Here is a 16,103-nt window from a genome sequence, read left to right as displayed (position 1 = left end):
TCTGACCTACAAGAATGGGAATTCCATGTGAGAGTCAAGGCCCACCCCTGGCCATAGGAAGCTGGCAGTGGGAGGGGTTTCTGGGGGTTACCCTGTAGGCTAGGCCCAAGGTAAGGGCGCTTGTTGCAGCATCCTGACGGGTGTCCCCTGGTGGTGAGGACAGGACAGGACACCAACGACAGAGGTATTGGGAACAAGTTAAACCAACAAGCTCAGTTTATTCCAGGAAGGGGTTGGCCATATATACTCCCCAACCCTGCCCCATGGAAGGAGATCCATTGAGCAGGCGTCTGCTGAGGTGATGTGGTCATTGTGCATAGGTCCACGTCATCAGACTCTGTTGTCAAGGCCCTCTGGCAGACCCAGGCTGGCTGTCAGGAGACATCTACTGAGCATGCTCTTACCATTGGTCCAGCCTGGCTGTAGAGCCCATTGAGGCTTAGTTATCCTCCAGGCACTCCCATGAGCGATCTTCCTGTCTTCTTGATGGTGGGATCTGAGTGTGGCTTCATGCTCAGGCACAGAAGAGGAGGGCACATAATAACCTATGTTTGGGACGCGCATCTGGACAGCCCCCAGTACCACAGGAGAAAAGTGGCTCAGGGTGTGATCTGGGCAGGCCCAGAGCTTCTCACCGTCCTGAGCAAATGGACACAAGGACCTGGCCCAGCCTGACTCTGTGATCTTACAGAGTGACAAGCACCTTCTCCAAGCTTCACTTCACACCTTGGGGACCCAGCTGGCCGTGCATGCTGGACCCGGAGCCTTGCCTGTGTTGGCCCAGGTGGTGCTGACACCAAGTCTGTGATGAGCACTGCCCATTATGGAACTTCATGCAGGAACTTCTGTGTCCTGTATTCAACAACTCGATGAACATGGACTCTCCCATAGCACTCCTGTCTGGAAGCTTCTCATTGGTATCTAGGGTTTGAAGAGTGACATCTCTCCTCACCTAGGTCCTTCATAATATTGCAGCTTCACCCTACCCCTTACCTCTTTTGCTGGTTCCTGTCTCAGTGGGCTCAGCCCGGAGATTTCCACTACATTCCTAGAGTCAACACCGGCCCCAGGCTGTGCTCAGGTCTGTCAGGCCCCCAGCATACTTTGGCGGATCCTAGAGAGGACATATCTGAGAACAAGTCCAGGGTGTCCCAAGGTGATTGTGGGAATTTCCACAACATTCCAAGAACTGTGAATTTCCTGACAGAGGCAATTGCATGTATGTGAACATGCATCAAGCAGGAAAGTGTTGGCATGTGTACATTCGTGCACACATATGCATGCTTGCTCTCATATGCAAGCACACTTACAGGTAAAGTACACAGGGTCGTAGGCTCACAATCATACTGCACACATATATACATGTACACTCACTCGTGATGTATACAGCCACGAACTTGTGTACATGCACAACACGCATGTGTGCACGCTTACACCACCTGGTCTGAGCACCTGCAGCTGAACAACAGTCAGAAAGCCTAAGTCAGAGCAACAACCAAGCTGGAGTCCCCGGGTTTCATCCTGGAGCACAGTGGGCCTTCCACCCAAGACCCCTGGAGTGCCCCTGACCTACCTGCGACCTGGAGATTAGGAACTCAGCTCTCCTTGCCAACCCCAACCGAATGGCCGTGAGCCCTTCCGCGTGCGCGTGTGATCAGTTACGGTGCTGACCTTCAGATCCATAATCCTTTTAGTCTCACTGGCTGAATAGCCTCCAGTCCAACACTGGAGCTGGGGCCGCGAAAGCAGGGAAGCCTTGGCTATTCGGGGCTTCCACGGGCACATGGGAAGGAGGGCACAGAGCGTACCTGAGGGTGTCCTCTCATGGTTCAGCACTATTTATGTCTGGACCCCTGGTCTCTGTACCCCCACGGCACCTCCTAGAACCTGGAACATCTTGCAAAGAATTGAGGCTATAGCTTGAAGTTGGCAGTAGGCCCGCCGTGAAGACCGACCCTTTTCTAAACACACGGCATAGTCAGACTCGACTGCTCCACAGCCATGTCACAGAGTGGCCTGGCCCAGCTTCCTCAGGGGTCAACATCCACATATGATCCCACGGCAATAATAAGCCACTGAGGTTAGAGGCTGAAAGGCCGGGAACAGGACCCTGTGGGCAAAAGCACAGGCCTCATGCTCCATGGTAGCTCAGTTCTAGGGTGCTGGCCGCCTCGAGAGTCCAGTGAAACCATGGCCTCTCTCTAGAAGAACATGTATACCCTGCCCAGCTGTCACCTGCTGAGATTGAGGGCTTGGCCCTTGGTTATCTCTCCAGGCCGATGAGGTGCCACGTCTAAGGTGTCCCAGGCCTACTCACAAAGACATCTCAGTCTAGAAGCCAAGTCACATAATGACCCAGTCCTGGCCTGCACCCTGACCTTTCAATGGGAGCATTTTGCAGCCCCAGGGCTGACAGCATCCTCCCCTGAACTCCCTGCTGGCTCCTGTGGGTCCGGGAGGGGCAGAAGGACTTCCTGCCTCTGAACAGTATATATGTTCCCAGCGGGGGCCTCTGCGCACCCACATCCTGAGCACTCATCCCAAGAAGACACAGCAGAGGAATGAAGCGTCTACTGCTGCTGACTGTGGGGCTGGGCCTGGCCTGGACCCTGCAGGACCAAAGTGAGGTTCCCGTGCAGCCGGGCTTCAGCCCTGAGCAGGTGATGCTCAGGGACTCTGAATAGAGCAGGGGACCGTCCCATATATGGAAGTATTTTCCAGGTCTCTATCACCCTGCGGTGACTTGACAGCAACTCACAGCAAGGGGCACCAAAGGAGTGGCATTTTACTTGAGGACAGCGGATCAGGGGATACTTTACTAGGTCCCCCAGAGTGTGAGCTACTTGAAAGCCCTGCTGCAGCTGACCAGGCACCAGGAGGAGCTTGAACCTAGGGACCAAATAGGAGAGATGAGATAACTAGGCCCTCTACTATGTGTCATTGCACAGAGACCCTGAGGCCCTCATTTGGTAGAGGGCACCATCCCTCTTCAGGGATCTGGAGAATAGAGTCACCAAATTCTACCAGCATTGTCCAGTCGCTAGTGGATATTCTGTGCTGGCCTGTCTGATTGGGGGTGGTGGGAAAGAGTCAGTAGTCCCCAAGGCTCCTCCTCAGCACACAGTAAGAGATGAGGTGAGGTCCACACTTTATACCTCTGCAGAAAGTGCCGGGCTCCTCCCTGCTGTGATCCACTATCCAGGAAGATGGCTCCCCAGGACTCTGTGGTCAGGATAGAACCTTACTCTGCAGGTGACGGGACAATGGAGCACCGTCAATCTGGCTTCCACTGACTGGTCTGTCATTGAGGAAGGAGGTGCTTACCGGTGCTTCATGACTGGCATTGCCCTCCTGGACAATGGCAACCTGAATGTCACCTACTTCCACAGGTAGTATGGCATGCTCAGACCTCTAATCAGACTCTGCAGGGCCACCTCTCCACCGTCTCCCAGACCCCCAGCTCTCCAGAGCTCAGGCCCTGAGTGGGCCCTGATGATACTGATCCTCTGGCCTGCTCCCTGGAGGTGGGGCAGCATCCGGCGCTCCCTCTGGGTCATCCAGGTGACCTTATAGGACCCAGTCCCTCAGGCGTGGCTCAGGAAGGCTATTTTCCTCTTAGACAAGGTGGAAAGTGCGTGAAGGAATTCTATGTGGCAGAGAAGACTGGAATCCCCGGACGCTACACCTTTGAGTGTGAGTTACAGTAGCTGCCACTTCCTCCCTGGGGCCTTGGGGTGGGGTGGGGGACATGAGCTGCTGGAGTTCAAAAGTGGCTGGTCAGGAAGGACGGGGATGGTAACCACATAGACCTAGCAGCTATGTCTTCAGAAATCCAAAAATCCAAGAAGGCTGGGTTCCCAGGGCTCCCCACAGTCGTCCTGAATCCTCTCTCCCTGTGGATTCAGCACAGAGCTGACCCATCTTCACATGACAAGCGGTGTAAGGGGGGCTGGGAGGGAGGAGGGACTCAGGAGACCTCACCCAGCTGTGGCTCCGGGGTACTGTGTAAGGATTTCCCTTTGGAACATTGTTGCTCAGGCTAAAGGAACACAAGGCAGTGTGGGGGTGGGGACAGGAGTCCGGATAACGGGAGAAACAGAGGAGGAGACTCTTGAGCCCTTCCCCTTCATTGGACACGCCCTCCTGACTCAGATCAAGAGACAGAGGAAGAGAGTTGGGGGAATCAGAGCGAGAGAAAGACTGATAGAGGAGCAGAGGCAGGAGACTGGCTGCCTGGTGGCTTTGGGCCCTGGGCTCTGTTGAATGCCACGGGCAGAGCATGCGGAGCTCGAGTCAGGCTGTGCCAGCTGGGGAGGCTCTGGCCACCAGGAGACACAAGGCCCCAATGTTGTGTCATGAACATTTGGTTTCTTGTCCTAGACCAAGGCAAAAACTATCTGACATTTGTGGCTGTCACGGAGGAATTCACCATCATGGACTTGGAAAACCACAGCGAAGGAAATACGCTCATCGTGGTTGAGCTCCATGGTGGGTGCCATTCCCACCCACAACAGCCTCAAGACTGCAGAGAATGGCAGGACCTTTGAGTTGGAGAGGCGGTCGGGAGGGTGGGGAGACTAGGGGCGTTAGCTGCTCTCCCTGCCCCAAGTACACCCCTCTTACGGGTCTCTTTGCTCAACTACACTTTCGATCCTGCTGGCTGCAGGCAGGACTCTGTACGCAGGTAAGCGTGGGCTGGAGCCCTATAAGAGGCACACATCCAGAAGAGGCATTGCACCAGACAGCATTGTGGACGTGTCCCTGAATCGTAAGCCTATTTTCCTACAGCTTCTTCTCTGTGGGACCCCAGCCACAGTGGCCATGATGACTGTGACTCCTTTGGAAGTCTATGCTGTAGGAAGTCACAGTGTTAAGGGGATGGCAGGATGAGAGGTCTGTGTGGGGCTTAGCAGAGCTAGGGCTGATCTGAAGAGGGTGCTCTGGAGGGAGAAGAGGACTCAGGTAATGAACTGTGATCCAGGTTGCTTCCTCTTTGGTCCATAACAAGAAGTAGCTCCTGCGTCAGTAGGTGACTAGACTCTTTCCAGTCTTCATCATCCATAGTCTGGCAGATAGACTTTTCCAGGGAACATTCTGCAATGTATAATCCCAGAGTATAGCAGCCAGGGTTTGTGAAGGATGCTGTGCCCAGGGCCCTGCCTGAATTAGAACATCAGATGGGTCCAGGAAGACTCTGCCTCTCTCCAGGGTCCTGGGGAGCATGAGCAAGTATCTTGGCACACATCTTGAGTGAGTGTGTGTGCGTGCGTGCGTGCGTGTGTGTGTGTGTGTGTGTGTGTGTGCATACTTCTGCACACATCCTTTGTGTATGCACACGCTATATTCCCAGACACTTCTGTTCATGTTCACCCATGCTTTGCTGAGAACCCCTGCTGTACACATACCCTTTCATGACTCTGCTGGGCTAAGCAGCGCTCCCCTTCCCAGGGGCCCCCAGGAGAAAGAATTGGGGGCTTTCCTCTCAATTTGGTCTCCTGGATTTCCAGATTGCCTCTTCACATCCATAAGAAAGCAGAGGGAGCTCTATTAACCATGTCCACCATAGCAGTACAAAGTGAGGAGAGACTTCGTAGGCTCCTTAAAACCATTGTCTTAGGAACACACCCCAAGGTGGGGACACAGGCTGGGGGTTTGGTGACCTTCAGGGAATATGACCCTTATGGAGAGTTTGTTCGACCACGCTATGTTCCTGGGTATGCAAGACCCAGGAGATAGGGACAGTAAGGTGAGGGAGGGAAGAGGCTGAGCACTGGGAGGAAGGGACAGAGAGAAACTTCAAGATGCTGATCTGGAGTCTTGTGCTTCCCTAGATTGTAACGGTTCCTGAGATCAGCCACAGGGCATCTGCTTTCCCCAGGTCCAGGCCTTTGGAACCCAAGAGTCAGCATTGTCCGTGGCATCCATCTCTTGGTGGTTTTGATCATCAACTCCTAACCATCTGCCAACTCCCACCCACCCTTCCTCATGCAACGAATAAACTCAGCATCTGCTCATGGCCTCTGGTTGCCTTCTTTTTTTTTTTTTTTTTTTTTTTTGGTTTTTACGAGACAGAGTTTCTCTGTATTGTTTTGGAGATTGTCGGTCCAGTCTGGCCTCGAACTCACAGAGATCTGCCTGCCTCTGCCTCCCGAGTGCTGGGATTAAAGGCGTGTGCCACCACCGCCCGGCTCTGGTTGCCTTCTTATCTGTACCCAAAAGCCACAGGGACTTCCCACAGGGAGGGGTGGTATCCACCTAGCTTTCTATAAGGTGGGGCAGGGACAGTACCCCCAGGTAGAAATCTCATGCCCAGGGTAGCAGCTGGGCTCTGAGGGGCCTCAGGGAGTTCTGGATTCCCGAGACAGAGCTATCCAGACCAGACCTGGAGACGACACATCTCTGTATGTCTGAGTAGGCAAACCTGAATGGCCTAAGGAGCAGGAGGAGGCAGCATTGCCACCTTCCCAGAGTCCTTGCCCACCCTCCCTTCCTGGAACCTGGACAGGCTCTTATTATAGGAATAGTCAAGGCCGGGTCAGTCATGGGCAGGGATTTTCTGTCTTCTAGGACATGAAGGACAGACACGTCATGAGGTTTCTCAAAGCTTGAGTCATTGTACCTGGGGCCAGGAGTGCAGGCTAGGACCTCACCCAAGGGAGCTGTGCCTTGACAGGAAGATCTTGCAGGTTAGACCAGGCCCTCCCGTGCTGCTCCTCTGACCTCCCCCAACAAATGACTGTCTCCTGCCTTAGAAGCCAATGGCTGTAAGTCAACTTAGCCACGGAGGGAAGGAGCAGGCAAATGCCTGGCGAAGGCCAGCTAACTCAACCGCAGTGGAAAGCTGGACCTCTGATGACCCCGTGACAAGCTAGTCCTACACCAAACCCAGAGACGGAACTGGCCCCTTTGTACAGTTCTCTAGAGTGTCCCTGAGCCAGGTCCCGGCAGAACAAAAGAGGTCAAGGCCCGGGAAAAAGGCCAGAGAAGAAGACAGTATAGAGCAAGGTGTCACATCTGGCATGAGCTATCAAATGTGGCATCAAGAAGGAGTGAGCGAGCCTGGGGTCTGACTCTAAAGCAAAGGAAGGCACTAGGAAAGTGGCTACCCCGTGCTATCCGGGATCCATGGGACAGAGTGGCCATGAGGCTGCGGAGAGGGGTGGTGAGGGGCATTCAAGATAAGCAGGTATAGTAACAGCCCCACTGGCAGTACACTCCCATTCCTCAAGTGCTTTCCAGAGAGACTAAATCTATGCACCCGTGCTCCCCTTCACAGCCAGGGAAGGAACTATATGAGCGTGAGGTGAACGAGGGTGTAGGAGAGTCCTTCCTTCCACTCCTGCTCCAGTGACTGGTGGATGGACACACCAGAAAGATGGCAGACCTGGGAACAAGGGCCTACGTCTGAGGGAGCAGCAGGCATGCCTCTGGCCTTCTTCTAACCACCAGCCACTCCTAGGACAGCCTTGCAACGTGCTTAAGCTGCCCCAACAGGCTCTCCATGTTTTTGCCTCACTGACTTGAGTGGCGCCCAGCTTGCTTCAGTCCTAGGGAAGACTGGAATGTGCAGGGCTGGGAGGCACAGGGTGAGCCAGAAGCTGCTTAGGAGCTCCTTATGACGCTCTCAGAGACGGGGAGCTGCTGGGACCTGCGGCTCTTCGCCCCAGGTGCCATGACACTGGTGAGGGGCTGGCTGCTGCTGTTGGCCTTTAATGTAGACCTAGCCCAGAAGACTCTGGACGAGGTGCCATTGCAGCCAGACTTTGATGCACGCAAGGTGAGTGTGGTGGCCAGGCCCAGACTCAGTGCTGGGATAAGGATTGGGTACAGTATCACACTGAGGGTGTGTTTAGAAAGTTAGCCCAGCTTTCCAGGAACTCTGGTAGACCCAGGGACCATTAATTAACTCTGGTAATGGAAGCTGATGGTCCAAGAGCAGACTCAGAGTCTGTAGAGCCTTGGCTGTGGAAACAGGGTCAGAGCTGAGATGACAGGTCCCCACTAGGGTGACATGCAGCACAAAGTGTGTCCTGGGCTCCTGTCTGCCTCTGCCTGTCCATCTTGGTGCCCAGAATCAGGTATGGGAACTGGATAGTACCAGGCTGGGAGGGTTAGTGGGAGCAGTTCTAGGGCACAATGAATCTGAGGAACAGAGATTGGAGGGGTGGGGGCGCTGAGGAAAAGGGGGACACATGGAGGAAGGGGGCAGAGAGGGAAGGAAAGCTGGAGCAGAATGGAGGGAAATATTTCCAAGTGGAACGTCACAGCTCACACTTTGTCACAGGAGTTCACTGATATCGGGGGTGGGGTGGGGTTGGCCAGCGTACATTCTGGGCACACGTGCCCGTTTACTGACCAGGCTTACAGCTTTATTATCTGTACGACTGGAAACTCAGAACTAGCCATCTCTCTGGTCCCCATGCCCACACTCCTGCAGGTGGAAGGACAATGGCTTACCATCCAGCTGGCCACTAGCCACAGGGACCTGGTCTTGCCCACTGACCCCCTAAGACTTTCTCTCCACTCCATTGGGACCAGAGATGGTGGGGATGTGGACTTTGTGCTGCTTGAGAAGTGAGTGCTTGTGGTAACTCCTATTATTTGCCCAGAGCCCTGAGGGGTTAGCATGGGTGGCCAGAGGGACCGAGATACTGTGCCAGACTGAAGGCTGTGGCTTGCAGAGTGCATGCCTCCAGGCTTAAGAGAAAGAGCTGCAGAAAAGGCCCACAGTCAGCTGCCAGGCCCGCTGCCATGCCCTCCAAGATGCCAACCATGTGTTCCGGCCTCTGGCCATGGGGGAGTCCCTAGTCTGGCTCTTTAATGTTCAATCTTGTCATTTAAAAGTGGCGAATTACCTGAACTTAGCGGCACATATCTTTAATCCCAGCATTTGTGAAGTAGAATCAGGATTATCCGGAGTTTAAGGCCACCCTTAGCTCTATAATGAGTCCAAGACCAGGCTGGACCCCATGAAACATGAGCCTTGTCTGTACAGCACAGGAACAGTCAGAGACAAACAGGTCAGAGCTGTGATCCCAAGACCCAACTCTCAGAGGACAGTTTGGCCTCAACATCCCTGGGGGGTTTGGTTTCGTGTGAACAGGCCCATCATCCATCAACTATGAGCAGGACCCCTTTCCCTACTCCCTGTGGCTACCACCCTCTCTCCCCACCTGCCTAACCGCAGTGATGGCGGCTCCCAAACAGTGGCAGCTGAGAACCGGGGAGGGCTTCAGGGATCTCAGCCAGGGTCACCTCCCATGTTTCTCTGTGCCCCGAGCCAGCCACCCTCTGAAGCAGAAATGCACAGAAATTCCTCTCCTTTCTAGAGGAGAGGGGTTATGCACAGCAATAAACATTACCGTCCACCCAACGGGGCTCCAAGGCCAGTACCAAGGAACCTGTGAGTACTTCCTGGGGAACGCAGGTGCTACGCCGAAGGGAGCGGTCTAGCTGGGGAGTCCAGACACCCTTCTCAAAGCCCAACCCCTGAAGGAGCTACCAGCTTTGGGCAGGCCACACACATCTTCTCTGTAGTGTCCTGTTCTCTGTGGGGAAGTGGCATCCTGGGGACAAAGGGCAGAAGCATCATGTCACACCCGGTTCTCCATAGTTGAAGACGGCAGCATGCATGTCCATTTCGTCAGCACCGACTACAGCAACCTTATTCTTTATGTCCGCTTTGAGGACAATGAAGTCGTCAACCTGTGGGCACTTCTGGGTAGGTGATGGCTCTCCCCAGCCCTGGCTGCTGTGTCTAGGTCTTGTGGGTAGGTGTTGGTCCCTCCCTTGTCTGACCAGAGACTTTCTGTCTGGAAGGTGGGGGGGGGTCTCATGATGGCTGCAGCCACACCTGCCACCACCACAGGTACCAAGTGCTCTGTCACACACTCATTCGCTCATTCAGTCGCCCACCCACTCACTCTTATTCTGTCAACAAGCATCAAGTGTCTGCTGCAGTCTGGTGATGTCCTGGGATTAGTAGTAACTGGGTCCTTTCAGGTTCCCCAAAAGGGTTTATGAGGGATGTCAAGCAGCTCTTCCGTCTTGAAGTCTGGAAGTAGGTGGGGTCGGCTATATCCAGTGTCCTGAGTGACACTGAAGATAGCCAAGAGCCTTGAGCTCTGAGAAGGATCAGGGGCCAGCGGGGGCGGGGCGGGGGCGGGGCAGGGACACCTGCTTCGAGAGGAGGATGCCAGCCTCACTTGTTTATTAGAGAGGAGTTAGACTGCCAGAATCAGACCTGTCCTTGGCCCCTTTTCCCTTTTTCTGTGTTGGGAATAGAACTCATGGCTTCTGCATACTGGGCACGTGCTCCACCGACTGGGTCACATTGGTTGCCCCCGACACGCTTATAGAAGACACAAGGGACCGTTGTGATCACTGAGAGAAGGAGGTGCTGGGTCTGGGAGGTAACCAGAGAGGTGGCACAGTGATCTGACCAACCCCAAAACACCCCTGCAACTCAGGAGACCCGGTGTCAGGTGGCGATGGTCAGGGCCTCTGAACCCTGCCTGGGCTCTGCTCCCTCCTTTTTATACAGGAGAACTGAGAGCTGGGAGAGCTTAACCTCACTACCAGCTGTCTAATTTCAGCCAGAAGACTGCCTGAGGACCCTACATGGCTGGGGAAATACCTGATGTTTGTGGAGAAATTCCACCTTCAAAAGGCCCCCATCTTCAACATGGCTGGTAAGAGCTGCCTTCCAGCTGCTCCACAGCTGCTTAAAGGGTGCCTCCCTCTCTCATCCACTGCATGGTGCATTAGCAGCACAAGAATAGCCTTCTTGATGTTGTTCTTCTGGCCAGGCCTGTGCAAGATGCTTCCCCTGCCAGGTGTCGCGTGGTACCTTGAGACACAGTGATGAGGACACTTACTGACTCCATGCCATGGGTGTGGCTCAGAGACAGCCCATAATAAGGGAGAAGGACACAACCAGGAAGAGGCCTGGGTGTGGTCCAGATCTCAGGGTCTCCTGACCCCAGCATCCAGCCCTTTGCATCACCACTCAGGGCATCATTTAATTGACCAGCCAACGCACAGCCCTGTCTGTGGAACAAGACAGGTTCAGACATACTAAGCAGACAGCAGCAGAGGACAAAGCAGGCTGTGATGGGGCCATTTGTCAGGGGCAGAGGCTGCAGGGGACTCCTTGCATGTGCAGAGGTCAGGAAGGATGTTCCCTGGAAGAGAGAACATGCGGAGGATGTGGGGGATGGGCCTCTGCCAGAGCACAGGCTATGTAGGGTGTGGCCATCATGGGGGCCCAAGGGCAGGAGGCAGGGCAGTTTTGGGGACTCAACACTTTTCTGTTGCGGTTGGTTTCTTGGCTGATTTGAAAGAAGTCGAATGAAGACCTTAATCCTACCATTTCTCTTCCTTTTCACAGACCAGTGTCCCCCAAATAGGGCCTAGATGAGGCTGCTGCTTGAGGCTTCTTCCCACCTGGGCCCCTTCACCTTCTGCTGCCCCAGCCTCCCTTCCTCCTCCTCACCACAGCCAGCAGCTCAGGAAGCCCCTCTGCAGCTCCTAGGGGCCTGGAGCCTGGAGCCTGGAGCCTGGAGCCTGGAGCCTGGAGCCTGGAGCCTGGAGCCTGGAGTCTGGGGCCTGGGGTCTGGGGCCTGGGGCCTGGAGCCTGGAGCCCAGAGCTGAGCCCTGTCTGCCTGGTCTTCCCCATCCCCTTCCTCCCTGTGGCAACCAAGTCCCATCAAATAACACAAAGAGTCCCCAAGGCTCTCACCTGGCCTATGGCTGAAGGAACATTTAGGAGGTTTAAGAGCTATGAACTTGAAAGAAGGTGAGCAAATTTAGCTGTTCTTACAGAAAATGCCCCATTCTTGGACACAAAAGTTTATTTTGGGGATGAGGATTGGTCCAGAGGCAGGGTGCTTGCCCAACACACCCAAGACCTGACTTCTATTCATCTTTGGTAGCAGGCAAAAAAAAGTAACTTGAATACGTAGAGATGTGACATTCCTGTGTAACCTTCTGCGTTTTGGGAAACATGCCCCTCACTCTGTAATAAATAAAAGAGACTGGTGAAAGTGAGCAGTTATTTTAATACAGTATTCTGTAAAAAGGGACTAGCGTGGAGAAACGGGCCAAATGGCATAGCTGGTATCTTAATCACTGTTCTGTTGATGTGAAAAGACAGTGACCAAGGCAACTATTATAAAGGAAGTGTTTATTTGAGACTTGACTACAGCTTCAGAGGCTTAGTCCGTCGTCATCATGATGGGAAGAGACAGGCATGGCACTTAGCACAGTAGCTGAGAGCTACATCCTAATCAGCAGGGGAGAGAGGCAGAGCTTTTGAAACCTCAAAGCCTACCCTCAGTGACACGCTTCTCCTAATCCCCCTAACCCTCTCAAGCAGCAGCACTCCCTAGTGACTAAGCATTTACACATACAAGTCAATGGGGACCATTCTTACTCCAGCCACCAAGGCCGATTTGACATGAGATGGTAGTTTGTTTGGGTTTTCTTTCTGTTTTTTGTTGTTGTTGTTTTTGAAGGTGTGTGTGTGTGTGAGAGAGAGAGAGAGAGAGAGAGAGAGAGAGAGAGAGAGAGACAGAGACAGACAGACAGACAGACAGAGAGGGTTTTCTTTCTGTTTTTTGTTTTTGAAGGTATGTGTGTGTGAGACAGAGACAGACAGACAGACAGACAGACAGACAAAGAGTGAGAGAGAAAGCAGTACCATAGAAAGCCAGAAAAGTATCAAACTCAGATCCTCTGCAAGAGCAGCAAGTGATCTTAACCAGTGAGCCATCTCTCAAACCTGAGAGAATGGTTTTAAAGTCTCTCGTCATAAGAAGCCCTGAAGAGTCACCCAGAGACTGGCATTCTTGTCACATTCTTCTGGTACACCCCACTCCTTTCCAAATTCCCCACGCTATTGGTTCAGGACACAAAATCTTATCTAATGAGTATCCTAGGACTTGAGTCCGCCCCTTTTCTGATTATGGACTCCGTCATGTAGCAGACTGCCTGCAGCTTCCTGGCTCTGAGACAAGCACCAGCCCCCAGGCTGGAAGGGAGAAGGACCAATAGCTTCCTTTTATCTGTAACTCTCATGAGCTCTAAGAGTACTGAAAATGGGCCATAACGATTATTTCTCACAATATGATAAAGATTTAATAACTCTCTGTTTACTCTACACACTAAGGAATTCAATGTCTGGTTGCGGGTACTCCTCCCTGAGTACCCGCTCCTCTCAAGGTGCCAGTGGCAAACCTAAGTTCAGCTTGGGGAACCAGTGAGTTTACCTGTCTTACTTACAGAAGTATGGGTGACTCCAAAGCTTCAACACTGGAAAGTCTTCACCCAATGTGGATGGTGACTTCCCATAACCTCATAAATGGAGCTCCTCTCAATTAACTACCCCTCCCATACACTCTAGCACCTCTCAAGACACCCCCCCACTTCCTTCTATGAGGGAATGTCAATTGTCAACAAGCCCCGTTGTGTTGGACCCTTGCCAGCAGGCACAGTCGATCTGATGAAAATGGCAGCTGTTTTGCTCAAGGGATCTTGTTCTACAAAAGTTCCTGGAAGGAATTCTTCCCAAACTGTAAAATGATTCTGAAATTTGCATGAAGGCATAAAAGTTTTAAAAAGAAAAGCAACGAATACAGACCCACCCTTCCACCCTCATGTAGAGAGAGGCTGATAATCATGTGGCAGCAGGTCAAGACAGAAGACCAACAGAACCTGATGGGTTGCCAAGCTATGAGCACACAGGGATGATGGGATACCAAGCCACGAGCATACATGGATGATGGGGTATCAAGCCATGAACACACAGGGATGATGGGAGACCAAGCCATGATCACATGGGGGTGATGGGATGCCCAGCCATGATCACACGGGGATGATGGGATACCAAGTCACAAGCACACAAGGAGGATAGCACACTAAGCCATGAGCACACAGGATGATGGGATACCAAGCCACGATCACACAGGGATGGTTCACCATGGGCCTGGAGCAGCCAGCAGAGGCATAATTTTTTCAGCAGGCAGAGATAAGGGAACAAGTGCAACATAGGAGAGATAAAATTGGCGATCTCAGAGTATTTTTTAATTACTTTCTTAAAAAAAGAGAAATCCAGAACTGTCTATAACATGAATATTAAACTTCAGGGACAAGCTGATGACACCAGGATATAAGACTCAAGGGAAAAGAGAGGCACTATCAAAATGTTTACCTCTGGTACACCAAAGGCAGGCATCACTGACAAATTTGGAATAGGAACAACTATGTGTTCTTAGTGTAAGTTTAGTTGTTTACTGTATTTGTTCATCCGGGCTCTGGTGATGAGGAACAGGGTGGTCTAGACCAGGACTTCTTAAAATGTTTATGCTTGTGACCATTTTCCCTGAGATTTTATGTGTTTTTACAGACAAGATTTCACTGTGTAGCTCTGACTGGCCTAGGACTTGCCATGTAGACCAACTTGGTTTTAAAACTCACAGATTCAGAGGGTGAGAAGAAGAAGAGAGAGTAGGTCATGGGGGAACAGGAAGGTTGAATGGGGGCTAGAATAGGGGGAAGAGGGAGTCATAGGTTAGAAAACAGATCTGGCACCAGTGAGACCTCTAGTGATCTAAAGGGATGACACCAACTGGTAAGCTAAGCAATAGTGGAAAGACCACCTTAAATGCCCATTCCTGATAATGAACTTGATGTCTATAACCATCCTGGAGCCTTCATCCAGTGACTGATGGAAGCAGAGGCAAACACACAATTAAGCACTGAACTGAACCCATGGAACCCAGTGACAGAGAGAGAGGAGTGATGAGCAAATTGGCAAAGAATGGGCTGGCAAAACCAGCAGAGACAGCTGATCTGAACAGGGGAGAGCTCTTGGACCCCAGACTGACAGCTGGGAGGCCAGCATGGGACTGATTTGGACCCCCTGAGTGTGAGAGCCAGTGAGGAGCCCTGGGCAACTTATGGGGCCCTGGGCAGTAGATCAGTGTTTATCCCTCGAATACTAACAGACATCGTGTGTCCATAGCACAAAGAGGGATGGTCTCTCAGCCTGGACTCTTAAGGGAGTGCCTGGACCCTGCCCTAAATGAAATGACAGACTCTGGATATCCCCTTATGTGGAAGGAAGTGGGGATAGGGTGGGAGGCTGGGGGGATGGTGAGGGGTGCAGGAGGAGGGGAGGGAGAGGGAACTGGGATTGACATGTGAAACAAGCTATTTAAAATTGAAGTAATAATAAAAAAGAAAAGAATAATAATAATAAAAAGAATAGCAGGCCATCCTGTCTTCTGGCTCCTACTGAGCTCCTACCCTGACTTGCATCAGTGGTGCACTTTGACCTGGAAGTATAATCCAAATAAACCCTTTCCTCTCCTAAAACACACACACACACACACACACACACACACACACACACACACACACACACAAAACCTCACAGATTCACCCGCCCTCTACTTCATGATCAAAAGCATGTGTCACTACACTTGACTACCAGAGATATTTTACCCACAAGTTCAGGTACACATGGATAGATAGATAGATAGATAGATAGATAGATAGATAGATAGATAGATAGACAGACAGACAGACGATGGATAGATGAATATGTATGTATACATATATATGTATAAAGTTCACAAATTAAACATTTACTGTTAACAAAACATAAAGAAAATATTTAAAATAATTATTTTGTTTATATACCATTTTTAGTATTTTTCAAATTTACTATTAAATATCAGAGCAATCTTGCGTACTAATGAGATGGATGCTTGTTCATTTTTACACAAAGATTAAACCTGGGATGAATATTTGCTGCTGCAGAACACAGAGGATCTTCAGCATCTTTCAGTCAGAATTTTGATTTATGAACCGTGTGATAATGCACTTTGTACAAATAGCATGCATTAACAAAAGTGTGTTTAGGGCCATTTCAGAAATTGCTGGAATCGCTTCTCGGCCTTTTGGCTAAGATCAAGCGTAGTATCTGTTCTTATGAGAAATTGTTGGAAATTGTCTTAATCTCAAACCAAAATTAAATTTTTTAAAAGAAATTCAAGTCAGCAACTCACAGAGCAATTTTAAAAGTCAAACATTTTAAGGTA

At 51.6% G+C, this 16,103-nt stretch overlaps 2 protein-coding genes and 1 pseudogene across 2 annotated transcripts; all 3 read left to right on the top strand.

Moving 5' to 3' along the window:
• The first annotated feature begins 2,505 nt into the window (after window positions 1–2,505).
• Window positions 2,506–6,016, top strand: LOC101842827 (trichosurin-like). Its single transcript, XM_040744872.1, has 6 exons — window positions 2,506–2,660; window positions 3,253–3,389; window positions 3,620–3,693; window positions 4,381–4,488; window positions 4,667–4,768; window positions 5,832–6,016. The coding sequence occupies exons 1-6, from the start codon at window positions 2,562–2,564 to the stop codon at window positions 5,846–5,848; spliced, it is 537 nt and encodes a 178-aa protein (XP_040600806.1). The 5' UTR covers window positions 2,506–2,561; the 3' UTR covers window positions 5,849–6,016.
• Window positions 6,017–7,544: 1,528 nt separating this feature from the next.
• Window positions 7,545–12,048, top strand: LOC121140330 (lipocalin). The gene is made up of 6 exons (XM_040745233.1): window positions 7,545–7,777; window positions 8,438–8,574; window positions 9,330–9,403; window positions 9,614–9,721; window positions 10,596–10,691; window positions 11,390–12,048. The coding sequence occupies exons 1-6, from the start codon at window positions 7,616–7,618 to the stop codon at window positions 11,413–11,415; spliced, it is 603 nt and encodes a 200-aa protein (XP_040601167.1). The 5' UTR covers window positions 7,545–7,615; the 3' UTR covers window positions 11,416–12,048.
• Window positions 12,049–15,946: 3,898 nt separating this feature from the next.
• LOC121140621 lies at window positions 15,947–16,070 on the top strand (annotated as a pseudogene).
• The last annotated feature ends 33 nt before the right edge of the window (window positions 16,071–16,103 follow it).

The sequence above is a fragment of the Mesocricetus auratus genome, unplaced genomic scaffold, assembly GCF_017639785.1.
Source record: "Mesocricetus auratus isolate SY011 unplaced genomic scaffold, BCM_Maur_2.0 Super-Scaffold_100004, whole genome shotgun sequence".
Taxonomy (NCBI): domain Eukaryota; kingdom Metazoa; phylum Chordata; class Mammalia; order Rodentia; family Cricetidae; genus Mesocricetus; species Mesocricetus auratus.
The sequence above is the reverse complement of the archived record's forward strand: the minus strand, read 5'-3'. Positions and strand labels throughout refer to the sequence as shown.